At 49.0% G+C, this 27683-nt stretch overlaps 3 protein-coding genes and 1 pseudogene across 3 annotated transcripts; all 4 read left to right on the top strand.

The window, feature by feature from the left end:
• Positions 1-1522: 1522 nt before the first annotated feature.
• On the top strand, positions 1523-2467 carry LOC119923685 (annotated as a pseudogene).
• A 14204-nt stretch (positions 2468-16671) lies between these two features.
• Positions 16672-17616, top strand: LOC119923684 (olfactory receptor 7A10-like). Its single transcript, XM_038742993.1, has one exon. It carries the CDS (start codon positions 16672-16674, stop codon positions 17614-17616), a length of 945 nt encoding a protein of 314 aa, XP_038598921.1.
• A 1728-nt stretch (positions 17617-19344) lies between these two features.
• Positions 19345-20193, top strand: LOC119923683 (olfactory receptor 7C1-like). Its single transcript, XM_038742992.1, has 2 exons — positions 19345-19699; positions 19985-20193. Exons 1-2 carry the CDS (start codon positions 19345-19347, stop codon positions 20191-20193), a joined length of 564 nt encoding a protein of 187 aa, XP_038598920.1.
• A 5957-nt stretch (positions 20194-26150) lies between these two features.
• LOC119923682 (olfactory receptor 7A10-like) lies at positions 26151-27098 on the top strand. Its single transcript, XM_038742991.1, has one exon. The coding sequence runs from the start codon at positions 26151-26153 to the stop codon at positions 27096-27098; it is 948 nt and encodes a 315-aa protein (XP_038598919.1).
• Positions 27099-27683: the final 585 nt, after the last annotated feature.

Here is a 27683-nt window from a genome sequence, read left to right as displayed (position 1 = left end):
GCTTGAACGAGCAGGGTAGCTGTATGGATGGAGAGGAAAGGGCAGATCTTGGCAATGTTGCGGAGCTGAGACTGGCAGGTTTTGGTCATGGCTTGGATGTGAGGGGTGAATGAGAGAGCGGAGTCGAGGATGACACCAAGGTTGCGGGCTTGTGAGACGGGAAGGATGGTAGTGCCGTCAACAGAGATGGGAAAGTCAGGGAGAGGGCAGGGTTTGGGAGGGAAGACTAGGAGTTCAGTCTTCGACATGTTGAGTTTTAGGTGGCGGGCCGACATCCAGATGGAGATGTCCTGAAGGCAGGAGGAGATGCGAGCCTGGATAAAGGGGGAGAGAGAAGGGGCAGAGATGTAGATCTGGGTGTCATCAGCGTAGAGATGATAGTTGAAGCCGTGGGAGCGAATGAGGTCACCAAGGGAGTGCGTGTAGATCTAGAACAGAAGGGGACCAAGAACTGAACCTTGGGGAACCCCCACAGTAAGGGGATGGGAGGGGGAGGAGGAGCCTGCAAAAGAGACTGGGAATGAACGACTGGAGAGATAAGAGGAGAACCAGGAGAGGACAGAGTCTGTGAAGCCAAGGTCAGATAGCGTGTTGAGGAGAAGGGGGTGGTCCACAGTGTGGACAGGGTTATCAGGTTGTCCCACGTGGGCCTCACAGTCTTAATCCCCATTTTACAGGTGAGGGAACAGAGGCACAGAGAAGTTAAGTGACTTACCCAAAGTCACACAGTTGACAAGTGGTGGAGTGAGGATTAGAACCCATGACCTGTGACTCCCAAGTCCCTGCTTTTTCCACAAAGCCATGCTGCTTCTCTACCAGGATGAATTGTACTTAGGGGATTGGACATCATGGAAAGAACAAGAGAAATCACTCATGATTCTCAGTGACCGAGTTCTTATCCTGGATTTAGAGAAGACCCAGGAGAGAACAGTGATGGGGAAGAAAGTCTGGGAGTGGATCGTCTGAAGAAACTGGGATTTTTCAGTCGGGTGAGAAGAAGCCTGAGGGGCCACTGATGATGGGCTCCGGGTCTCTGATGGGTCATTCCATGGAGAATGGGGAGCAGCCAGACTGGGAGAGCCCAGTGCTATGCTTGGGGGTAGGGTGGAATTGCATTTCCAAGTGCTTAATACAGTGCTCTGCACACAGTAAGCACTCAATAAATACTATTGAATGAATCTGCTTCACTCTGTGCTGGCACACACACAGGCCCAGGAAGGGCAGACCCAGGACCCCAGGAAGGCTGGAAGGTGGGAGTGGGAGAATTTCAGATGAACGAAATGTCCAGCCAGACCACAGGCATCCTAAGCACCTGTCCAATAGAGCTGGGGTGGTCTGAAGTTGAGTTACGGGATCTCTCCACTGATTACTCTGCCCATGATAACCCCGTCCAAAACACACACTCACACACACACATAGACACATTAAACCACATAGAATCTAGGTTGAGGCAGAACCAGGATGTGATTGATCTGTCATCTCATTCTCCTGCCATGTCTCTCCCAGCAGATTCTCCGGCCCCATGGTGAAGGGGAACCAAATCAGCCTCCCGATGTTCCTCCTCCTGGGACTGTTTGACTGGGAGGAGCAGGAGCTCTTCTTCGGGCTGTTCCTCTGGATGTACCTGCTTTGTGTCCTTGGGAACCTGCTCATCATCCTGGCCGTTGGCTCCGACCCGCACCTGCACACCCCCATGTATTTCTTCCTCGTCAACCTTTCCTTGGCCGACGCCTGTCTGTTATCTACCATGATCCCCAAGATGTTGGCCAACCTCCAGACAGAAGATAAATCCATATCCTACACTGGCTGCCTGGCCCAAATGTTTTTTTTCCTGTTCTTTGTAGGTCTAGACCATTTCTTCCTCACCGGGATGGCTTATGATCGCTACCTGGCTATATGCCACCCCCTCCACTACACCACCATCATGACCCCACGGCTCTGTGCCCTGATGGTTGCTGCGTCCTGGAGTGTCAGTGGCCTTGATGCCCTAGTTCACACATTATTAGTGGTTCCGCTATCTTTCTGTACAGAAAATGAAATCCTTCACTTTTTCTTTGAGCCTAATCGGGTCCTAAAACTTTCCTGAACAGACACTTTGATCAATGATGTATTGCTGTATGTGCTGACTGTTATATTGGGTATTATTCCCTTTGTGGGTATCGTTTTCTCTTACACCTGCATCATAATCACCATACTGAGAGTCCCATCTGCCAAAGGAAGATATAAAGCCTTCAACACCTGTGGCTCACATCTATCAGGGGTCTCTTTATTCTACGGCACTGGTTTAGGGGTCTACCTCAGCCCCATATCTACCCAAGCATCATGGAAGGGCTCGATAGCCTCCGTGATGTACACGGTGGTCACCCCCATGCTGAACCCCTTCATCTACAGCCTAAGGAACAAAGACATTAAAGAGGCTCTGAGAAATGTGTTCAGAGGGAAAACTGTCTTCGTGCAAAGACTGTGATTCATTCTGCTACCTCCTGGAAGGAAGCAGGATCTGATGGAACAAGCTTTTGCATCTTGAATCCTCTTTGAGTGAGACCGATCACCATTTCTGAGAACAGAATGCATTTGTCAAAATCCATTCTTGTTAGGGTCAAGTGCACTGGCCGTCCCCAGTCACTATCGTTATCATCTGCTTGGTGGTGGATGGAGTCTCCTATTGAGTCCTAGGTCCTGAGACTTCAGGGCTTTAAACGTGTGTAGAGGAGTTAATTTTAGTGTTAGGGATTTGTGCCGTGCTACTCACACACTCTTGTTGCTTGTGCTCAAAAAGGTTTTTTGGAAATGATCAGGTTCAATTTACTGCCAAAGTGACAAAGACACAGTGCCTATGCTATCTTGAAATGTTGTAGCTTCGCAGTTGGTTGCCTTGCACTGCTCATTGATCACGATAACCAACTAATTTCAGGATATCTGCTGGATCTGTCTACTTTGCAGATCACCCTGGGTTGTTTTTTGAGGTCTGAAAGATCCTTAGTGATGGCATAATCCCAGGAGGCAGAACTGGCACCAGAACCCATGTCTCCGGATTCCCAGAGCAGACCCATGGACAGACACGTGATCAGACCCTCACAGAAAAATAGAAGTTGGGTTTCTATTCTCTGTCATTCACTCTTGGAGGAGCCTATTCACTTGATGATGACACTGGCTGGAGGTCAGCCTATTCCGGCAAAGAACTGGCTCCAAGGGGAGGTTAGAAGGCCACGGAAAAATGGAAATGAGCCAAAGGCAGCTCTCCCTTTGCCTCCTTGCTCCAACCTGAAGAGTGTCATGGGTTGAGATCACAGAAGAAGTTATGCAAAAGGCTTTCCACAGGGAGGAAAAATAAGTGGATGTTGCTAGTATTGGGGTCACCCAGATTAAGTTATTGGAAAAGGGTAATCTGTGCTTAAACCAGTATTTTGTTAAGTGCTCCCTTGTCTTTCCTCACTCCACTCAATACTTAGCTCGGCTGCCTGGGACGTATTTCTAAAAAAAACTGTTCAATTTATATTTCTCCATTCCGCAAGAACGTCCAGTAGTTGTCCATCCACGTCCGTATTAAATGGAAACTCCTTTCCATTAGCTTAAAAGCACTAAATTACCTTTCCCTCCTCCCTTACCTTGCTGATTTCCTACTACAACCCAGCATGTTCACTTTGTTCAGCCAACACCAACCTACTCACCGTACTTCGATCTTGTCTATCTCACCTCTGACCCATTGCCCACATCCTGCCTCTGGCCTGGAATTCACTCCCTCTTCATATCCAAGAAACAATCAATCTCCTCCCCACCTTCAACGCCATATTATAATCACATCTCCTCCAAGAGGCCTTCCCTGACTAAGCCCTCATTTCCCCTGCTCCCTCTCCCTCCTGTGTTGCCTATGCCTTTGGTTTTGTGCACTTTCATTAGTCATTCAATTGTATTTATTGAGCACTTACTGTGTGCAGAGCACTGTACTAAGCGCTTGGGAAGGACAAATCGGCAACATATAGAGATAATAATGATAATGATGGTATTTGTTAAGCACTTACTATGTGCAAAGCACTGTTCTAAGCACTGGGGGGATACAAGGCGATCAGGTTGTACCACGTGGGGCTCACAATCTTAATGCCCATTTTGCAAATGAGGGAACTGAGGCACAGAGAAGTTAAATGACTTGCCCAAAGTCACACAGCTGACAATTGGCAGAAGTGGGATTTGAACCCATGACCTCTGACTCCAAAGCTCGGGCTCTTTCCACTGGGCCATGCTGCTTCTCAGCATCCCTACCCAACAACGGGCTCACAGTAAACACTTCATATTCACCTCATCCTCTTCCCCATAGTACTTATGTACACATCTATAATTCATATTAATATCTGTCTCCCCCTCTAGACCAGAAGCTCCTTGTAGGCAGGAAAAGTGTCTACCAACTCTGATATATTGTACTCTCCCAAGCACTTAATACAGTATTCTGCACACAGTAAACACTCAATAAATATGATTGATTGATTGAAATGTTAATTACCTATAATCATGGTATCTGCTAAGCACTTACTATGTTCCAAGCACTGTACTAAGCCAGATACAGTCCCTGCCTCGCAAAGGGGGTTGCATTCTGATTATGTACTCCCTGCTCAATGAGAATAAAGACTGGAACCTGGGTACTTTTATATAGAGAGAAAATATGTTTTTGTCTCTTTTCTATAAAGAGGGGGATCTGTGAAATCTGTCTGGGCATGAGCCCATTATCTCATTTTGGGGAGTTTATTAAAGCAATTGGCTCTTTTCCCTAACCCACTGCTGAACCCTGAGAGGGTAGGTTAGCAACATCGCTCCCCCAGCCTTCTGGATGCTTCCCGGGCCTCTGCGGGTGCAGGGGGGAGATTTCACAGAATACCCATTTTTTGGGAGCAGGAGCCAGAGGTATTGTCTAATGAGAGAATGAGAGGGTGAAGCAGTTTGAGTTCTCCTGTTAGCTGGGATGGTTTTGCTGAGGGAAGTAAAGTCCTGTGGCAGATGAAGGTGAAACACCTCGGTTGCCCCTGGCTCATCAGCCCCATAGAGAGCAGGGCAGAAGTGGTACTGTGCCTCCACAGTGGCTACAACATGATGTGCCATCTGCATAATTTCCTGGTCCAAATCTGGAGCCAAGCTCCTCTGAAAGCGATGTGGACCATCACACAATCAACCAATCAATGGTATTTGTAGAGCAAAGCACTGTACTAAGTGCTTGAAAGAGATTTGGTGGACATATTCCCCATACACATGGATTTTAGAGTCTAGAAGATGATAATATTCAGGAAGTGCACAGCATCTTTTGAAGAGTTGAATGGGCCTTCTTCCATATTACCTCACTTTATCTTCACCCCATCTCCATGAAGATAGGGAGGAGATGTTACTAGCCTAGTTTAACAAAAGGGGAAATTGAGGCACAGAGAGGCTTGGTGACTTACCCAAGGTCACATATTTAAACAATGGAAGAGCCAGGACTAGGGTCATGTCTTCTCACTTTTAGCCTTGTAATCTTTCTACTCATAGAGGAACCTCTATTCTGGTTTTCTAGTCATTAATAAAGCATTTTATATCACTACTATACCTAAATTCTGGCAAGTACCGGGAATATCTGGCTGTCTTGAGACCTTCAAGTCCCTGATGTTACTGTCTTAAAGTAGAGCCAGTCATGTCGGCTTGGAAGATCGCTTGTCTCACGTGGGGAGCGTGGGAAAGATAGGGAGTATGTGCACACAAACTGTACCCAACGGCTCAAAGCCAAACAGACTCAACAACAGGAGATAAAGGGACCAGGGCAAGAAAAACAACCTTGCACCTGCAAATCTCGGAGGCAACCTCAAGGCCATATCCGTAGCCAGCAATGGTTGGCAACGGGTGGCTGGGGGCCAGCCAGAGCAAACGCTTCGTGATGGACAGAGCTGTTGCTAGGCTAGTGGCTGGAGGGTGGCGAGTGAGTGTGCTACTTGGCCTGAGAAAATCCTGCCCCCGGGCAACGGGGGATATAAGAGACGAACAAGACAAGGGGGGGCGCACACGCACACACACACACAGGTGCTCTCTCTCCCTCCCTTTCTCTCTCTCTCTCGTTCTCTCTTTCTTTATTAACTATGTAATCGCTGATAGCAAATAAATGGCAACCAAGCTTTGGACCTCTGGCTGACTCTTCCTGGTGTGAACGCGCGGCCTGCATCCGGAGACGTCCGAAGACCCGGAGAGGGTAAGAACCCGAGAGTTGCCCCCGAAACCCCGGGGAGCAACGACAGGCGCCCAACGTGGGGCTCGGGTACCCCCATTGGGGAAGACCAGTGAGAGTGCCCCGTAGGCCAGGTAGCTAAAGGTCAGGCGGGAAGATGGGGACAGTACGATCGCTGCCCATATATAAGCCAGAAGATAAGGAATTGTACACACGGCACTGTTACAAGATATTGAAAAGTAAAGGGGTAAAAATTGAGCTGAAAACAATAAGGGAATTTATAGGGAAGGTAACTATGACCTCCCCGTGGATACTTGATTCCGGGATCACGGAGGAGCGATGGGACGTTATTGGGGAACAGATGACGGCCTATGAAGACTCCCACCCGGGGGAGCTAAACGACGTGGACTTTCTTATACACGGTATCCTCCGTGCGGCCTTTCAAGGGCCAGAGAGACTCGTTCGTAAGTTTGACGCGACCTGCCAGACTGACAAGGAGGAAGCGGGGCAGGAAAGAGGAGTACCAGAGGCTTCGGTCCCGGGAGCCACTTGGGCTGAAGTCCGATGCCTGGCCCCAGTGGAAATTCGACCAGGGGACACTGTAAACGTCCCAATACAGCCCCTCCCCTGGAGGGCCCTAGTGGTGGGGCTTCAGACAAGAGCGGCGGGGGTCGTTCATTCGTCCGAACGGGGGGAAGGGCCCGGGAAGATTCCCCTCACCAACCATCATCCGTATGGTATATACCTAGGATCGGGAATGGTCATTGCTCGCGCTACGCCCCTTGACCCCCCGCCCCCTGATCCCCCACCCCCGGCTATTGGAATAATACAAGAAATAACCCTTGATAAACCATGGCGGACCCTCTTAGTTGAGGGAAAGCCCCTTAAAGGGCTCCTGGACACCGGAGCCGATCGCTCCGTTATTCAGGATTGCTGCTGGGCAGCGGAGTGGCCACTAGCAAACCACTCGATGGGGGTGCAAGGTGTGGGGGGACTGAAAGCCGCAAGAGAGGCGGGCCGTTCGTTGATTTGGTCATGCCGGGGACGGCAAGGTGCGTTCGTCCCGCTGTACGTTCAAGGGCTCCGTATGAATCTGTGGGGTAGAGATGTTCTGCAGGGGCTGGGAGCCCACCTTATAGATGAAGCTGATCCTTTTTAGGTGGGGCCACTGGGTTCCGGGGCTTGTCAACACCCCCACTGGTATGGCTTCCACACCCACCTGTATGGGTGGACCAGTGGCCCCTGACCAAGGACAAGCTGCAGGCGCTGAGGGAACTAGTTGCGCTCCAATTTGCACAGGGGCACCTAGAGGAATCGTTCAGCCCCTGGAACGCCCCCGTATTCGTTATAAAAAAGAAAGCCGCAGGGAAGTGGCGCTTCCTCATGGATTTAAGAAAAATCAATGCGCTCATTGTGCCAATGGGACCCCTACAACCCGGATTGCCCTCCCCTAACATGATTCCAAAAAATCACCAGATCCGGGTCATAGACATTAAGGACTGCTTTTACAGCATCCCGTTACACCCTGACGACAGGGTGAAGTTCGCTTTTACTGTCCCGAGCCCGAATTTCGCGGAACCAGCACTCCGGTACCAGTGGAAGGTGCTGCCACAGGGCATGTCTTGTAGTCCCACCATATGCCAGTGGTTCGTGGGGCGGATACTCGCCCCTTTCCGCAAGGAATACCCGGGGGCGACGATCGTCCATTACATGGACGACATCCTTCTGGGTATGCCCGACCAAGGGCAGGTACAGACGCTCACCCGGCGAGTGGTGGCAGCCCTCGCAGCCCAGGGTTTATTCGTAGCACCTGAGAAGGTACAAGAATCAGCCCCGTACACGTACCTTGGGTTTGACGTCACCGAGACCCGGGTGACTCAAAGACCACCCCAAATTGACCCCCGAAAATATGTCACGTTAAACGATATGCAGGGTTTGGTAGGGAGGATTCAATGGATGCGCGCGAGAACGCCCATCCCCTCCGCCCTCATGCAACCCCTGTACGATCTCCTAAAAGGAGACCCCAATCTTAAATCGCACCGCGAATGGACGGGGTCCGCGAAAAGCGCACTCCGAGAAATCACACAGCGGTTGGTGGGTAGCCATACTTGTCGAGCTGAACCCCACCTCCCCATGGAGGTCACGATATTTCGGGAGGGTAGCCTTTTCGTGGCTGTACACCAAGGAGCCGTGATTCTCGAATGGTGCTATCCTCGAAATCCCTCCCGTGTTCTCCCAAAGGAGACTGAGATTCTCGGTCGCTTTTGCCAGAACGCCATACAGAGGGTAGTGGCGCTCTCAGCCACTTACCCTATAGTCCGTGTCGGGATAGCCATGGGAGACCTTGAGGCGATAGCCAGGGACAGCTTCCTGTGGGCCATGCTCCTACAGCAGGCCACCTTTACGGAACGCTCCCCGTTGACTCTTAGCCACTTATACGGGGGATCGGACATTCTGATCCCTCGGGTGATCTCTGATACTCTGGTCGGAGGAGACAATGTCTTTACAGACGCCACCAAGGAACACCGGGCGGCAGTTTTCAATCAGACCACCGGTGTCTTGTCGGTGCTCGACACACCATACGGCTCGACTCAGCTAAATGAACTTTTCGCTATCATATGGACAATGACTAACTACCCCCAGGCGATCAACATTATCTCGGATAGCCTGTATGCCGTTAACCTTGCCTGGCGAATCGAAACCTCCATACTTTTCGACCGGCACTCAGAGATTGGGAATGTGATCTCTCGGCTTCAGGCTGCCGTAGCGGCTAGGGCATGTAAGGTATACCTCATGCACGTCCGTTCCCACACAGACGGACAAGGGCCGATCTTTGACGGCAACCGAACTGTGGATGCCAGCCTACACCCCACAGGGCCGTCACTAATGGGGCTGGATGCCGCGGCTGCGGCGCATAGGGAGTTCCATCTCCCGGCCACCTCGCTCTGCCGGCTGTATGGGGTCACTAGAGAGGAAGCCCGGTCTATTGTCCGGCGCTGTACTCGCTGTCTTCCGTTCACCCCACGGCCAGCAGGGTCGACGGGTGTGAACCCCCGGGGGCTCACGCCGAACGAGCTGTGGCAAATGGATGTCACCCATTGGGGGACCTCCACGATTCATATGACCATTGACACCTTCTCCGGATTCATGCTGGCGACACGCCAAGCAGGAGAAGCCGCAAAACATGTGCAAAACCATTTGTACCATTGCTTTGCCACTATAGGCACACCCCAGGAGATAAAAACGGATAATGGCCCCTGCTATGTCTCCAAAGCCATGTCCCTCTTTTTCTCCTCCTTTGGCATCTCCCATGTTACCGGGATACCTTACAACCCTAACGGTCAAGGTATAGTGGAAAGGGCAAACAGGACGCTGAAAACTCTCCTGCAAAAGCAGGGGGTGGGGAAGCGGGTCACGCAGTACGCCCTAGACAAGGCAACGTACACCCATAACTTCCTATCTGTTGATCGGGAGACGGGACTCTCCCCCACCATGCGGCAACTCTGCCACAGGTCCGCGACCGTGAAGCCCCGGGGCCACCACCCGCACGCCCGCACTATGGGGCGAGCGATGTGGCGTACTGTGGAGGGCGATTGGCGCGGTCCTGATCCGGTACTAATTCGGGGTCGAGGGTATGCTTGTATCTCCGCAGGTGATGGCCCCGTTTGGATCTCCTCGCGACACCTCCGCCTCGTCGGGGAAGACGATGCCCAGCCGCAGGGGAAGTCCCAGCGCCCTGATTCCCCTCCTCCTCCCCCTCCTTCCCCTTCCCCTTCTTCTTCCCGGGGGCGCGGTGGGGAGGGAGGCCGGGACGCGGATTAACTGGACTGCTCTGGTAAATAGCCACCTGAAAGATGTTGAGGAGCAGAGCGGGGTTTGGAGGTGGGCCCTCCTCGCCAATGCGCCTTTGTTACGCATGGTCTCCTGGAGGGAGGACTCCTCCCAACTCTCATTTCGAGGGAACGTGACCAAGCTCACGGGCCAGCACCGGGGTCAGTCCCCAGACACTGACCAGCATGAGATCCGTATTCGGGGCGCTATCTTGCGCAGCACTGGTCCCCCCATATGCTGGTACACCGGCAATGGGGCTTTCTCGAACCAGCCCGAGGTGACCCGATCTTGCTTGTGGTTGCTAAATTTTGCTTCTACACTGGAAGTCAACATACCCCAAGGTCAGGGGCACCCCACACACCGAAACCTTACCCTGCTGGGGATCCACGGCACACTTCAGTGCACCCCCGGCGGCACAAAATCCAGCGAGGAAAGCGGGGGGTACTTCGGCTATATCCGAAATGCGAGCTCGCTCCCCGGTCCCGGGAGAATGTGCGCCGAGGGTCGGGGTGGGGTTTGGATGCCTCTAACTGACTGTTCCACGGGCATATTCCGCTGTATTCCCCATAGTGATAACGGTACCCTCCTACTCCCCTGGGATGACCACATTGGGGACCGCACATATACGGAGGCGGCCGCACCAGGGCTTTACGCGCTACCGTGGGGAACGCACCACCGCGGTCTCTGGAAAGCCTTTACTTCCCTGCGCTCTCCCACCGCGACTGTTAGGGTCCACTCGTGCGCCTGCCCTGATGGGGCGACGTGCCAGGATTACCCTTTCTCGGTGTATCGTATTCTTTTCCGTGAGGGTCTGAACGTTTCCCTGCACTTGCAGGGCAATTGTGCCGACCATGATTATGCCTTTCAAGGGAACGCCCTTATCCCTGCCCCTTACGCGCTTATAGCCTGCCCAAGTACTGACCCCAGCTGGAACCTTACTGCCTCCCGGTCAGCTTATGGCGACTTTTCCTTGTCCACCATGGGTTCCTCTCAATGCGTCCTTATGTCTCGGGCGCGACCCATGACCACGGAGGGTGCGGCAGATTATGCTGTTTGGCTGGTCCGGCGGCCCCGCTACACCCTTATACCCGTTAAGTCCGCTGACCCTTGGTTTTCCCAGGCCTCCGACCATCGATGGCACACCCTAGCGACCCGCTTGCGCGGCTTGCGCACCCGCAGGGAATTATTTGAGGCCATGCTGGGTATCGCGAACCTCGCGTTTTCCGCCTTCCAGGAATGGCAAATCCTGAATCTGTACGATCGGACTGGTTTTCTCGCGTCTCAGCTCTCGGCCTTCATGCACTCCACCCAACTGGCGTGGGGGGTTCAGCGTCACCTGGACGCTTCCCTGCAGCAGGAGCTGATCGGCCCTGAGCACGTGATCGAGACGCTCGGCGACGAGGTTCGCCTCCTGTCCCTACGGCAGGCGATGAAATGCGACTACCGGTATCGGCATGTCTGCGTGCTTCCGCTCCGCTGCAACGCCACCAACTCTTCGTTCCCTGCCTCCTGGGACGGAGTAAAGAAACACCTGGAGGGACTTTTCCTGGCTGCCAACGTGACCGGCGAGTTACAGGAACTGTGCCGCCTTATCGACGAGCTCAACGCCCAGTCGCTGCACTTCCCCAAGGCTTGGGACGATCTAGGCCGCGGGGAGGATGTGGTGGAGGAACTTTGGGACTGGATTAAACGCGTGATGCCCGGGGGATTGGCCCCTTGGCTGGTCTCGATCCTTGCCGCCACCGGGGGGTTTTTGCTTTTGCTCATGTGCCTACCGTGCCTCCTTCGTCTCTTTTGCTCCATTGTTGCCCGGGTGGTCCGCGAGCTTCAGGTCGAGATGCTCCCATTGCGCGGACGCCCTTAGCGGTCCCCGCCATAACGGGAGGGGGACACGTGGGGAGCGTGGGAAAGATAGGGAGTATGTGCACACAAACCGTACCCAACGGCTCAAAGCCAAACAGACTCAACAACAGGAGATAAAGGGACCAGGGCAAGAAAAACAACCTTGCACCTGCAAAGCTCAGAGGCAACCTCAAGGCCATATCCGCAGCCAGCAATGGTTGGCAACGGGTGGCTGGGGGCCAGCCAGAGCAAACGCTTCGTGATGGACAGAGCTGTTGCTAGGCTAGTGGCTGGAGGGTGGCGAGTGAGTGTGCTACTTGGCCTGAGAAAATCCTGCCCCCGGGCAACGGGGGATATAAGAGACGAACAAGACAAGGGGGGGCACACACGCACACACACACACAGGTGCTCTCTCTCCCTCCCTTTCTCTCTCTCTCTCGTTCTCTCTTTCTTTATTAACTATGTAATCGCTGATAGCAAATAAATGGCAACCAAGCTTTGGACCTCTGGCTGACTCTTCCTGGTGTGAACGCGCGGCCTGCATCCAGAGACGTCTGAAGACCCGGAGAGGGTAAGAACCCGAGAGTTGCCCCCAAAACCCCGGGGAGCAACGGTCTCACCCTTTATTTGTTACCATTTGGGCTTGGTAGTCCAATTCTAGTTTAGTCTTTTCAACAAATTCTATGTTGTCTTGATGGAAACTAGTTTTGGAATACAATTCTTATCCTTGAGTTAATTCTTCCAATGCACCTGGCCTTAACATCATAAGAAAACATTCCTTCCCGAAGCTGCTATGTAGCGATGGCTTAGATGGTAGAGTATAAACTCCTTTTGGGCAGGGAATGTGTCTTGCATTTCTGTTTTATTTTCCCAAGTGCTTAGAGCAGCCCACAGTGCCCAGTGCTCAGTACAGTGTCTGACACATAGTAAGCACTTAATGATGATGGTATATGTTAAGTGCCTACTGTGTGTCAAGCACTGGTCTAAGCGCTGGGGTAGATACACGGTAATCATGTTGTCCCACTTGGGGCTCACAGTCTTAATCCCCATTTTACAGATTAGGTAAATGAGGCACAGAGAACTGAAGTGATTAGCCCAAAGTCACCCAGTTGGTAAGTGGTGGAGCTGGGATCAGAACCCACAACTTCTGACTCCTGAGCCCGTGCTCCTGCTGCTAAGCCGCGCTGCTTCTTAATAAAGGCCGGAAAAACAAAAAACGAAAGTTAATGATGATGATCATGGAGATAATGATGATCTAATTCATTCATTCATTCATTCAATAGTATTTATTGATCGCTTACTGTGTGCAAAGCATTGCACTAAGCGCTTGGGAGAGTACAGTATAACAATAAATGGACATATTCCCTGTCCACAGTGTGCTTATGTCTCTTCTCTGGTAAGAAGTTTATGGAGATTATCGGTTGCCATTGACATCATCCTTATCATCATAATCATCATTGCTATTTATTGTCTCCTTTATGAAGTATACTGTATTAGGCACTTGACATCAAATCTCATTACATCCAGAGCCCCACCTGCAATCAACTAACAGCGGTCTGATGGGTAGCCTGGATGGGGACCAGGAAAAGGTATCTGAATCCCTCCATTATAGCCCAGAGGAGCTGGGACAGAGATCAGGCACTTAGTGTTTGTTTGTTTTTAAATTCATCAATCATACCTATCGAGTGCTTACTATATGCAGAGCACTGTTTCTAACAAGGAGCTTGGGACTTGTGGAACGGTGGTCCCAGGGGCCCAGAGACTCCTGCAAATAGTCCTGCCTCGAGCCCCCTCCCTCCCACACTACCTCGTGGGTGAGGAGACAAGATTCCAGCTTGCAGCAGCCTTGCTTAGGAACTCTGAGCCGGGCAATTCCTGCAGCCAAGAGGAGACAAATAAAAGATAGAAGCCCCTGCACTCAGAGTCAGAGGCCGGCACGGACTTTCCAAGTAAGAGCTATCTCAGGGGAAGGACAGCCCCAGCAGCATCTTTGGCTTCCTGGACAAGTCTTCTGCAGTGAATCCTTTGGAAAATAGGAGGGGTTTGATATAATTGGTATTTCTGAAATATGGGGAAACAAAGAAAAGCAGTGGGTGAATGCAGTAGAGGTAAAAGACATGGTCCTTACCACGAAAGAGTTTACAATCTAATGCGGAAGACAGGCAGATACATTATTTACAATCAGTGGAGTAGGAGGAATGATGACACAGATAAAACTGGAATAAAAAAGGGATGGAAAAATGGATGAGAATAAAATGAAAACAAAAATAGGATGAAGATCATACTATCCAGTCAGTTGTGCTAAAACACATTCATTCATTCATTCATTCCATCGTATTTATTGAGAGCTTATTATGTCCAGAGCCCTGTATTAACTTCTTGGGAAGTACAAGTTGGCAACACAAAGAGACGGTCCCTACCCAACAACGGGCTCACAGTCTAGAAGACGGGCTCACACTAAATGTTTTGGATAGAACATTTGGAAGAATTAGGGAATAGTCTTCCCAAAACACACATCTTCTCTGGATAAGATGAGATGCAGTATAGGAAGCGATGAACATAATGGAAATACTATAATGTGAGTTTTCCTTCCTATGGGGTTCTTCAAGTACATAGTCTCGAATAAGTGCTAATGAAAGCTGTATGTGAGTAAATAAATGCTTAGGTGTATGCTAAGATGACATGAGCTGGGATGGTGGGCCTCAATCAGGGACGACATCTTGGAGGAAGAGGGATTTCAGGAGAGCTCTGAAGCTGGGGAGAGCTGAAGGGAGAATGAATTCTGCGCAAGGGAAAGGGAGTGAGGAATCAGTCAGTTGGAGGAGAGGCAAAAGGGTGGCACAGATTTGGAAAGGCTGTGGAAGACTTTCTCTTGAAAGCTGGTAAGAAGGAGAGGGTGGAAGGAGAGATAGAAGAGCATCATGGAGATTGAAGGTGGGTTTTGGGCTCGTTAGGTCTGATGCTTTCGATTTCACCAGCAAAGGAGATGACAAGGTCATCAGAGATTAGGGAAGGAGGAAGTGAAATTAGAGTTTTTGGATAGGGCAAATGACTCTTTTCTGGGACAGTTAGTCCTAGAACCAACAAGGAAAAATTACACATTGAATTGTATCATGAATAGTGTGCTGGACCTAGGGCAGGAGATGGAAGAATCGCTCTGCCATAGTGATCATGACTTGAGAACATTTGACATTGTTGCTGGGGAAGAAATCCACAAACTAACAATCATGGGGTATTGAATTTCTAAAAAAAAATTACGAAACATAGACCTTAGTGAGGAAAAAGCTGACAGGGGGAGCTAAGAAAAAGAAAAACGAGTGACTTGCTCGAAGCCAGGAAGGTGTTAAAAGGCACCCTTTTATAAGCCCAGGTAAGAACCAAAAAAAAGCAGGTAATCAATCAAAATTTCTTCCTGGCTAACTGGAACAATAAGAATAATAAATGATGGTATTTATTAAGCGCTTATTACGTGCCAGATTCTGTGAAATCTGTGAGCTGTTGTTGATAATGGCAATAATAAGAATAATAATGATGATTCATTCATTCATTCATTCAATCGTATTTATTGAGCGCTTACTGTGCGCAGAGCACTGTCCTAAGCACTTGGGAAGTACAAGTTGGAAACACATAGAGATGGTCCCTACCCAACAGTTGGCTCACAGTCTAGAAGGGGGAGACAGACAACAAAACAAAACATGTTAACAAAATAAAATAAATAGACTATGTATAAGTAAAATAAATAGAGCAATAAATATGTACAAACATATATACATATATACAGGTGCTGTGTGGAGGGGAAGGAGGTAAGGCGGGGGGATGGGGAGGGGGAGGAGGGGGAGAGGAAGGAAGCACTTACTATGTGGAAAGCACTGTTCTAAGCACTGGGGTAGATACAAGGTTATCAGGTTGTCCCATGTGGGGCTCACACTCTTAATCCCCATTTTACAGATGAGGGAACAGAGGTACAGACAAGTTAAATGAATTGCCCAAAGTCACACAGTTGACAAGTGGTGGAGCCAGGATTAGAACTCATGACCTCTGACTCCCAAGTCTGTACTTTTTCCACAAAGCCAGACTACTTCTCTACCAGGATGAATGGTATTTAGGGGATTGGACATCATGGAAAAACAAGAAAAATCACACATGATTCTCAGTGACCAAGTTCTTATCCTGGATTTGGAGAAGGCCCAAGAGAGAACAGTGATGGGGAAGAAAGTCTGGGAGTGGATTGTCTGAAGAAACGGATTTTTTCAGTCGGTTGAGGAGAAGCCTGAGGAGCCACTGATGATGGGCTCTGTGTCTCTGATGGGGCGTTCCATGGACAGTGGGGAGCAGCCAGACTGGGAGAGCCCAATGCTATGCCTGGGTGTAGGGCAGAATTTGCATTTCCAAGTGCTTAGTACAGTGCTCTGCACACAGTAAGTGCTTAATAAACACTATTGAATGAATCTGCTTCACCCTGTGCTTGCACAAACACAGGCCCAGGAAGGGCAGACCCAGGACCCCAGGAAGGCTGGAGAGTGGGAGTGGGAGAATTTCAGATGAATGAGATCTCCAGCCAGAACCCAGGCCCTCTAACCACCTTTCCAATAGAGCTAGGGCGGTATGAAGTCGAGTGACATGGTCTCTTCACTGTTTACTCTGCCCATGTTAACCTCCCCCTGCCCCCCTATACACACACACACACACACACACACACACACACACACACACACACACACATTAAACCACCTAGAATCTAGGTTGAGGCAGAATCAGGATGTGATGGATCTGTCACCTCATTCTCCTGCCATGTCTCTCCCAGGAGATTCTCCGGCCCCATGGCGAAAGGGAACCAAACCAGCATCTTGGAATTCCTCCTCCTTGGACTGTTCGACTGGGTGGAGCAGCAGCAGTTCTTCTTCGGGCTGTTCCTCTGCATGTACCTGCTTGGGGTCCTGGGGAACCTGCTCATCATCCTGGCTGTTGGCTCTGACCCGCACCTGCACACCCCCATGTATTTCTTCCTCATCAACCTCTCCCTGACCGATGCCTGTCTATTATCTAACACGATCCCCAAGATGTTGGCCAACCTCCTGACCCAAGATAAATCCATATCCTACGCTGGCTGCCTGGCCCAAATGTGTTTCTTCATTCTCTTTGTAGGTCTAGACCATTTCCTCCTCACCGGCATGGCTTATGATTGCTACCTGGCTATATGCCACCCCCTCCACTACACCACCATCATGAACCCACGGCTCTGTGCCCTGATGGTTGCTGGGTCCTGGAGTGTCAGTAGCCTTGATGCCCTGGTTCACACATTATTGGTTCCGTTATCTTTCTGTACAGACAATGAAATCCTTCACTTCTTCTGTAGGCATAATCGGGTCCTAAAGCTTTCCTGCACAGATACTTTGATCAATGATGTATTGCTATATGTGCTGGCTGTTGTATTGGCTATTTTTCCCTTTGTGGGTATTGTTTTCTCTTACACTCGCATCATAACCACCGTATCGAGAGTCCCATCTGCCAAAGGAAGATATAAAGCTTTCAACACCTGTTGCTCACATCTATCAGGGATCTCCTTATTCTACGGCACTGGGTTTGGGGTCTACCTCAGCCCCGTATCTACCCAAGCATCACGGAAGGGCTCAATAGCCTCTGTGATGTACATGGTGGTCACCCCCATGCTGAACCCCTTCATCTACAGCCTGAGGAACAAGGACATGAAAGAGGCTCTGAGAAATGTTTTCAGAGGGAAAAATGTCTTCGTGCAAAGACTGTGATTCATTCTGCTGCCTCCTGGAAGGAAGCAGGATCTGATGGAACAAGCTTTTAGTCATGAATCCTCTTTGAGTGAGATTGATCACCATTTTTGAGAACAGATCGCATTTGTCAAAATCCATTCTTGTTAGGGTCAAGTGCACTAGCCGTTCCCAGTCACCATCGTCATTGTCTGCTTGGTCGTGGATGGAGTCTCCTATTGAGTCCTAGGTCCTGAGACGTCAGGATTTTAAACCTGTGAAGAGGAGTTAATTTCAGTGCTAGCTGTTTGTGCCGTGCCACTCACACACTCTTGTTGCTTGTGCTCAAAAAGGTTGTTTTGGAAATGAGTAGGTTCGATTTACAGCCAAAGTGACGAGGACACAGTGCCTATGCTATGTTGTAATGTCATAGCTTTGCAGGTGGTTGCCTTGCATGGCTCATTGATCACGATAACCAACTAATTTCAGGATACCTGCTGGATCTGTCTACCTTGCAGATCATCCTCGGTTGTTTTTTCAGGTCAGGAAGATCCTTAATGATGGCATAATCCCAGGAGGCAGAACTCGTACCAGAACCCATGTCTCCGGATTCCCAGAGCAGGCCCATAGACAGACACACGATCAGGCCCTCACACAAAAATACAAGGTGGGTTTCTATTCTCTGTCATTCACTCTTGGAGGAGCCTATTCACTTGATGATGACACTGGCTGGAGTAGATACAAGGTTATCAGGTGGGCTCACATGGGGCTCACAGTCTTAATCTTCATTTTACAGATGAGGTAACTGAGGCACAGAGAAGTTAAGTGACTTGCCCAAAGTCACACAGTTGACAAGTGGTGGAGCCAGGATTAGAACTCATGACCTCTGATTCCCAAGTCTGTGCTTTTCCCACAAAGCCACACTACCTCTCTACTGGGATGAATGGTATTTAGGGGATTAGACATCATGGAAAGAACAAGAGAAATCACACATGATTCTCAGTGACCAAGTTCTTATCCTGGATTTGGAGAGGGCCCAGGGGAGAAAGTGATGGGGAAGAAAGTCTGGGAGTGGAGTGTCTGAAGAAACTGGGATTTTTCAGTTGGTTGAGGAGAAGCCTGAGGCATCACTGATGATGGGCTCTGAGTCTCTGATGGGGCGTTCCATGGACAGTGGGGAGCAGCCAGACTGGGAGAGCCCAATGCTATGCCTGGGTGTAGGGCAGAATTTGCATTTCCAAGTGCTTAGTACAGTGCTCTGCACACAGTAAGTGCTTAATAAACACTATTGAATGAATCTGCTTCACCCTGTGCTTGCACAAACACAGGCCCAGGAAGGGCAGACCCAGGACCCCAGGAAGGCTGCAGAGTGGGATTGGGAGAATTTCAGATGAATGCGATCTCCAGCCAGACCCCAGGCCTCCTAACCACCTGTCCAATAGAGCTGGGGAGGTCTGAAGTCGAGTGACGGGGCCTCTCCACTGTTTACTCTGCCTATGTTAACCTCCCTTCCCCCCAATACACACACACACACACACACACACACACACACACACACACACACACACACACATTAAACCACATAGAATGTAGGTTGAGGCAGAACCAGGATATGATTGATCTGTCATCTCATTCTCCTGCCATGTCTCTCCCAGCAGATTCTCCGGCCCCATGGCGAAGGGGAACCAAACCAGCATCTCGACATTCCTCCTCCTGGGACTGTTTGATTGGGTGGAGCAGCAGCAGCTCTTCTTCGGGCTGTTCCTCTGCATGTACCTGCTTGGGGTCCTGGGGAACCTGCTCATCGTCCTGGCCGTCGGCTCCGACCCGCACCTGCACACCCCCATGTACTTCTTCCTCATCAACCTCTCCCTGGCTGATGCCTGTATATTATCTACCATGATTCCCAAGATGTTGACCAACCTCCAGACCCAAGATAAATCCATATCCTACGCTGGCTGCCTGGCCCAAATGTTTTTTTTCCTGTTCTTTGTAGGTCTAGACCATTTCCTCCTCACCGGGATGGCTTATGATCGCTACCTGGCTATATGCCACCCACTCCACTACACCACCATCATGAATCCACGGCTCTGTGCCCTGATGGTTGCTGGGTCCTGGAGTGTTAGTGGCCTTGATGCCCTGATTCACACATTATTGGTGCTTCCATTATCTTTCTGTAAAGACAATGAAATCCTTCACTTTTTCTGTGAGCCTAACAGGGTCCTAAAGCTTTCCTGCACATACACTTTGATCAATGATGTATTGCTGTATGGGATGACAGTTATATTGGCTATTTTTCCCTTTGTGGGTATCGTTTTCTCTTACACCCGCATCGTAACCACCATACTGAGAGTCCCATCTGCCAAAGGAAGATATAAAGCTTTCAACACCTGTTGCTCACATCTATCAGGGGTCTCTTTATTCTACGGCACTGGTTTTGGGGTCTACCTCAGCCCTGTATCTACCCAAGCATCACGGAAAGCCTCGATAGCCTCCGTGATGTACACGGTGGTCACCCCCATGCTGAACCCCTTCATCTACAGTCTGAGGAACCAAGACATGAAAGAGGCTCTGAGAAATGTGTTCAGAGAGAAAAATGTCTCCATGCAAAGACTGTGATTCATTTTGCTGCGTCCCGGAAGGGAGCAGGGTCTGATGGAACAAGCTTTTGAGTCTTGAATCCTCTTTGAGTGAGACCGATCACCATTTTTGAGAACAGAACGCATTTGTCAAAATCCATTCTTGTTAGGGTCAAGTGCACTGGCTGTCCCCTGCTCCCTTTCCCTTCTGTGTTGCCTCTGCCTTTGGATTTGTACACTTTTATTATTCATTCAGTCATATTTATTGAGTGCTTACTGTGTGCAGAGCACTGTACTAAGGGCTTGGGAACTACAAGTTGGCAACATAGAGAGATGGTCCCTACTCAACCACAGGCTCACAGGCTAGAAGTGGGAGACAGACAACAAAACAAAATATGTGGTCAGGTATCAAGTCATCAGAATAAATAGAAGTAAAGCTAGATGGACATCATTGACAAAATAAATAGAATAGTAAATATGTACAAGTAATATAAACAGCAATAAATCTGTACAAACATATATACAGGTGCTGTGCGGGGAAGGAGGTAGGGTTGGGGGGATGGGGAGGGGGAGAGGAAAAAGGGGGCTTAGTCTGGGAAGGCCTCCTGGAGGAGGTGAGGTCTCAGTAGGACTTTGAAGGGAGGAAGAGAGCTATCTTGGCGGATGTGCAGAGGGAGGGCATTCCAGGCCAGGGGGAGGACGTGGGCCGGGGCTCTATGGCGGGAAAGGCAAGAACGAGGCACAGTGAGGAGGTTAGCGGCAGAGGAGCGGAGGGTGCGTGTTGGGCTGTAGAAGGAGAGAAGGGAAGTGAGGTAGGAAGGGGCCAGGGGATGGAGAGCCTTGAAGCCAAGAGTGAGGAGTTTAAGCTTGATGCATAGGTTTCTGCATTCATTCATTCAATCGTATTCATTGAGTGCTTACTGGGTGCAGAGCACTATACTAAGCGCTTGGGAAGTACAAGCTGGCAACATATAGAGACGGTCCCTTCCCAACAACGGGCTCACAGTCTAGTCTGCACACAGTAGACACTCGATAAATCTGACTGACTGATTGAAATGTAAATTGCCTATAATTGTGGCATTTGCTGAGCACTTACTATGTTCCAAGCACTGTACTAAGCCCTCGGGTACATATAATGTAATCACATCGGATACAGTCCCTGTCCTGCAAAGGGGGTTGCATTCTGATTATGTACTCCCTGCTCAATGAGAAAAAACACTAGGCCTTGGGTACTTGTATATAGAGAGAAAATATGTTTTTGTCTCTTTTCTATAAAGAGGGGTATCTGTGAAATCTCTCTGGGAGTGAGCCCATTACCTTGTTTTGGGGAGGTTATTGATGCAATTGTCTCTCTTCCCTATCCCACCACTGAGCCCCGAGAGGGTAGGTTAGCAACAACCTTCCCCCAGCCTTCTGGATGCTTCCTGTGCCTCTGGAGGTGCCGGGGGCAGGTTTCACAGAATACCCTTTTTGTGGGAGCACTGGCCACAGGTATTGCCTAATGAGAGAGTGAGAGGGTGAAGCTGTTTGAGTTCTCCTGTTAGCTGGGATGGTTTTGCTGAGGGAAGTAAAGTCCTGGGGCAGATGAAGTTGAAGCATGTCGGTTGCTCCGGCTCATCAGCCCCATAGGGAGCAGGGCAGAAGTGGTACTGTGCCTCCATAGTGGCTACAACATAATGTGCCATCTGCATAATTTCCTGGTACAAATCTGGAGCCAATCTCCTCTGAAACCAATGTGGAACATCACACAATCAATCAATCAATGATATTTATAGAGCAAAGCACTGTACTAAGTGCTTGAAAGAGATTTGGTAGACATATTCCCCATCCACATGGAGTTTAGAGTCTAGAAGATGATAATATTCAGGATGTGCACGTTTGAAGAGTTGAATGGGCTTTCTTCCATATTACCTCATTTTATCTTCACCCCATCCCCATGGAGATAGAGAGGAGAGGTTACAAGCCTAGCTTAACAAAAGGGGAAATTGAGGCACAGAGAGGCTCAGTGACTTACCCAAGGTCACACATTTAAACAATAGAAGAGCCATGACTAGGGCCATGTCTTCTCACTTTTAGCCTTGTAATCTTTCTACTCACCGAGGAACCTCTATTCTGGAGTCCTAGTCATTAGTGAAGCATCTTACATCACTAGTATACCTAAATTCTGGCAAGTAACTGGGAACATCTGGCTGTCTTGAGAACTTCATGTCCCTGACATTACTGCCTTAAAGTAGAGCCAGTCATGTCAGCTTGGAAAATAGCTTGTCTGACCCTTTATCTGTTTCCAGTTGGCTTGGTAGTCCAATTCCTGTGTAGTCTTTTCAACAAATTCTATGTTGTCTTGATGGAAACTAGTTATGGAATACAATTCTTTTCCCTTGAGTACGTTCTTCCAATGCACATGGAGTTAACATCATTAGAAAGCATTCATTGAAAAGCTATGTAGCGATGGCTTCGATGGTAGAGCATAAGCTCCTTGTGGGCAGGGAATGTGTCTTGCGTTTCTGTTTTATTTTCCCAAGTGCTTAGAACAACACACAGTGCCCAGTGCTTAGAGCAATGTCTGACACATAGTAAGCACTTAATGATGATTGTATTTGGTAAACACTTACTGTGTGCCAAGCACTGCTCCGAGCGCTGGGGTAGGTACAAGGTAATCAGGTTGTCCCATGTGGGGCTCACAGTCTTAATCCCCATTTTACAGATGAGGTAACTGAGGCACAGAGAAGTGAAGTGATTGGCCCAAAGTCACCCAGTTGGTAAGTGGTGGAGCTGGGATCAGAACCCACAAACTCTGACTCCTGAGCCCGTGCTCCTGCAGCTAAGCCACGCTGCTTCTTAATGAAGGCCCGAAAAACGAAAAAACAAAACTTAATGATGATGATCATTAAGATAATGATGATTCAATTCATTCATTCATTCAATAGCATTCATTGATCGCTTACTGTGTGCAAAGCACTTTACTAAGCAACTGGGAGTGTCCAATATAACAGTAAGTGGACGTATTCCCTGTCCACAGTGAGCTTATGTCTCTTCTCTGATGAGAAGGTTATGGAGATTATCGGTTGCCATTGACATCATCCTTATCATCGTAATCATCCTTGCTATTTTTTGTCTTCTGTATGAAGAATTCTGTATTAGGAACTTGACATCAAATCTCATTGCATCCAGAGCCGCACCTGCAATCAACAAACAGCGGTCTGATGGGTAGCCTGGATGGGGAACAGGATAAGGCATCTGAATCCCTCCATTATAGCCCAGAGGAGCTGGGACAGAGATCAGACACTGAGTGTTTGCTTGTTTTTTAATTCATCAATCATACCTATGGAACACTTACTATATGCAGAGCACCATTTCTAACAAGGAGCTTGGGACTTGTGGAACGGTGGTCCCAGGGGCCCAGAGACTCCTGCAAATAGTCCTGCCTCGAGCCCCGTCCCTCCCACACTATCCTTTGGGTGAGGAGACAAGATTCCAGCTTGCAGCGGCCTTGCTTAGGAACTCTGAGCCGGGCAATTCCTTCAGCCAAGAGGTGAGAAATACAAGATAGAAGCCCCTGCACTCAGAGTCAGAGGCTGGAACGGACATTCCAGGTAAGAGCTACCTCAGGGGAAGGACAGCCCCAGCAGCATCTTTGGCTCCCTGGACAAGTCTCCTGCGGGGAATCCTTTGGAAAATAGGAGGAGTTCAATATAATTGGTATTTCTGAAATATGGGAAAGCAAAGAAAAGCAGTGGGTGAATGCGATAGAGGTAAAAGACATGGTCCTTACCATGAAAGAGTTTACAATCTAATGTGGAAGCCAGGCAGATACATGATTTACAATCAGTGGAGTAGGAGGAAGGATGACATGGATAAAACTGGAATGTGAAGGGGATGGAAAAATGGATAAGAGAATAAAAAGATAACAAAAATAGGATGAAGATCATAATATACAGTTAGTTGTGCTAAAACACATGCCTTCACTATGTGTTTTGGATAGAATACAGTTTTTGGAAGAATTAGCGAAGAGTCTTCCAAAAACACACATCTTCTCTGGATAAGAAGAGATGCAGTATAGGAAGCGATGAACATAATGGAAGTACTATAATGTGAGTTTTCCTTCATGTGGGGTTCTTCAAGTACATAGTGCTAATGAAAGTTAGTGAAAACTATATGTGAGTAAATAAATGCTTAGGGGTATGCCAAGATGACATGAGTTGGGATGGTGGGCCTCAATCAGGGACAACATCCTGGAGGAAGAGGGATTTCAGGACAACGATGAAGCTGGGGAGAGTTGAAGGGAGAATGAGTTCTGGGCAAGGGAAAGGGAGTGAGGAATCAATCAGTTGGGGGAGAGGCAAGAGAGAGGCACAGATTTGGAAAGGCTGTGGGAGACTTTCTCTTGAAAGCTGTGAAGAAGGAGAGGGTGGAAGGAGAGATAGAAGAGCATCATGGAGGTTGAAGGTGGGTCTTGGTCAAGTTACGTCTGATGCTTTCGATTTCACCAGCAAAGGAGTTGACAAGGTCATCAGAGATTAGGGAAGGAGGAAGTGAAATTTAAGGTCTTGGATTGGGCAAATGACTCTTTTCTGGGACCGTTAGTACTACAGCCAACATGGAAAAATTACACATTGAATTGTATTATGAATCGTGTGCTGGACCTAGTGCAGGAGATAGAAGAATCGCTCTGCCATAGCAATCATGACTTGAGAACATTTGGCATTCTTGCTGGGGAAGAAATCCACAAACAATCATGGGCTATTGAATTTCTAAAAAAAAAATTTACAAAACATAGACCTTAGTGAGGAAAAAGCTGACAAGGGGAGTTAAAAAAAAGGAGTGACTTACTTGAAGCCGGGAAGGTGTTAAAGAGCACCGTTTTATAAGCCCAGGTAAGAACCAAAAAAAGCAGATAACCAAACAAAATTCCTTCATGACTAACTGGAATAATAAGAATAATAAACGATGGTATTTATTAAGCGCTTATTATGTTCCAGATTCTGTGAAATCTGTGAGCCATTGTTGATAATGGCAATGATAACAATAATAATGATGGTACTTGATAAGCACTTACTATGTGCAAAGCACTGTTCTAAGCACTGGGGTAGATACAAGGTTATCAGGTTGTCCCACGTGGGGCTCACAGTCTTAATCCCCATTTTACAAATGAGGGAACAGAGGCACAGACAAGTTAAATGAATTGCCCAAAGTCACACAGTTGACAAGTGGTGGAGTGAGGATTAGAACCCATGACCTGTGACTCCCAAGTCCGTGCTTTTTCCACAAAGCCACGCTGCTTCTCTACCAGGATGAATGGTATTTAGGGGATTGGACATCATGGAAAGAACAAGAGAAATCACTCATGATTCTCAGTGACCGAGTTCTTATCCTGGATTTGGAGAAGGCCCAGGAGAGAACAGTGATGGGGAAGAAAGTCTGGGAGTGGAGTGTCTGAAGAAACTGGGATTTTGCAGTCGGGTGAGGAGAAGCCTGAGGGGCCACTGATGATGGGTTCTGAGTCTCTGATGGGGCGTTCCATGGAGAATGGGGAACAGCCATTCTGGGAAAGCCCAGTGCTATGCCTGGGGGTAGGGCAGAATTGCATTTCCAAGTGCTTAGTACAGCGCTCTGCACACGGTAAGTGCTCAATCAATGCTATCGAATGAATCCACTACACCCTGTGCTGGCACACACACAGGCCCAGGAAGGGCAGACCCAGGACCCCAGGAAGGCTGGAGAGTGGGAGTGGGAGAATTTCAGATGAATGAGGTCTTCAGCCAGACCCCAGGCCTCCTAACCACCTTTCCAATAGAGCTGGGGCGGTCTGAAGTCGAGTGATGGGGTCTCTCCACTGTTTACTCTGCCTATGTTAATCTCCCTCCCCCCCAATACACACACACACACACACACACACACATTAAACCACATAGAATCTAGGTTGAGGCTGAACCAGGATGTGATTGATCTGTCATCTCATTCTCCTGCCATGTCTCTCCCAGCAGATACTCTGGCCCCATGGTGAAGGGGAACCAAACCAGCTTCCCGATATTCCTCCTCCTGGGACTGTTTGACTGGGTGGAGCAGCGGCAGCTCTTCTTCGGGCTGTTCCTCTGGATGTACCTGCTTGGGGTCCTGGGGAACCTGCTCATCGTCCTGGCCATCGGCTCCGACCCACACCTGCACACCCCCATGTATTACTTCCTCATCAACCTCTCCCTGGTCGATGCCTGTCTATTATCTAACACGGTCCCCAAGACGTTGGCCAACCTCCAGACCCAAGATAAATCCATATCCTATTCTGGCTGCCTGGGCCAAATGTGTTTTTTCCTTCTCTTTATAGGTCTAGACCATTTCCTCCTCACCGGGATGGCTTATGATCGCTACGTGGCTATATGCCACCCCCTCCACTACACCACCATCATGAACCCACGGCTCTGTGCCCTCATGGTTGCTGGGTCCTGGAGTGTCAGTGGCCTTGATGCCCTGATTCACACATTATTGGTGCTTCCATTATCTTTCTGTACAGACAATGAAATCCTTCACTTTTTCTGTGAGCCTAACCGGGTCCTAAAGCTTTCCTGCACAGACACTTTGATCAATGATGTACTGCTATATGTGCTGACAGTTATATTGGCTATTTTTCCCATTGTGGGTATCATTTTCTCTTACACTCGCATCATAACCACCATACTGAGAGTCCCATCTGCCAAAGGAAGATATAAAGCTTTCAACACCTGTTGCTCACACCTATCCGGGGTCTCCTTGTTCTACGGCACTGGTTTTGGGGTCTACCTCAGCCCCGTATCTACCCAAGCATCACGGAAGGGCTCGATAGCCTCCGTGATGTACACGGTGGTCACCCCCATGCTGAACCCCTTCATCTACAGCCTGAGGAACAAAGACATGAAAGAGGCTCTGAGAAATGTGTTCAGAGGGAAAACTGTCTTCATGCAAAGACTGTGATTCATTCTGCTGCGTCCTGGAAGAATGCAGGATCTGATGGAACAAGCTTTTGAGTCTTGAATCCTCTTTGAGTGAGACCAATCACCATTTTTGAGAACATAACACATTTGTCAAAATCCATTCTTGTTAGGGTCAAGTGCACTGGCTGTCCCCTGCTCCCTTTCCCTTCTGTGTTCCCTCTGCCTTTGGATTTGTACACTTTTATTATTCATTCAATCGTATTTATTGAGTGCTTACTATGTGTAGAGCACTGTAGTAAGCACTTGGAAACTATAAGTTGACAACATAGAGAGATGGTCCCTACCCAACAACGGGCTCACAGGCTAGAAGTGGGAGACAGACAACAAAACAAAACATGTGGTCAGGTGTCAAGTCATCAGAATAAATAGAAGTAAAGCTAGATGGACATCATTGACAAAATAAATGGAATTGTACGTATGTACAAGTAATATAAAGAGTAATAAATCTGTACAAGCATATATACAGGTGCTGTGCGGGGAAGGATGTAGGGTGGGGGGATGGGGAGGGAGAGAGGAATAAGGGGGCTCAGTCTGGGAAGGTCTCCTGGAGGAGGTGAGGTCTCAG

Source organism: Tachyglossus aculeatus, unplaced genomic scaffold (genome assembly GCF_015852505.1).
Source record: "Tachyglossus aculeatus isolate mTacAcu1 unplaced genomic scaffold, mTacAcu1.pri scaffold_218_arrow_ctg1, whole genome shotgun sequence".
Taxonomy (NCBI): Eukaryota; Metazoa; Chordata; class Mammalia; order Monotremata; family Tachyglossidae; genus Tachyglossus; species Tachyglossus aculeatus.
Note: the sequence above shows the minus strand (reverse complement) of the source record. Positions and strands in the feature narration are given on the sequence as shown.

Excerpts from the sequence above, each read along its gene's own strand:
- LOC119923684 (XM_038742993.1), top strand. The coding sequence starts at position 16,672 with ATGGCGAAAGGGAACCAAACCAGCATCTTGGAATTCCTCCTCCTTGGA.
- LOC119923683 (XM_038742992.1), top strand. The coding sequence starts at position 19,345 with ATGTACCTGCTTGGGGTCCTGGGGAACCTGCTCATCGTCCTGGCCGTC. Across the intron at positions 19,700-19,984 it reads TGCTGGGTCCTGGAGTGTTA|GGGTCTCTTTATTCTACGGC; the intron begins GTGGCCTTGATG and ends CACATCTATCAG.
- LOC119923682 (XM_038742991.1), top strand. The coding sequence starts at position 26,151 with ATGGTGAAGGGGAACCAAACCAGCTTCCCGATATTCCTCCTCCTGGGA.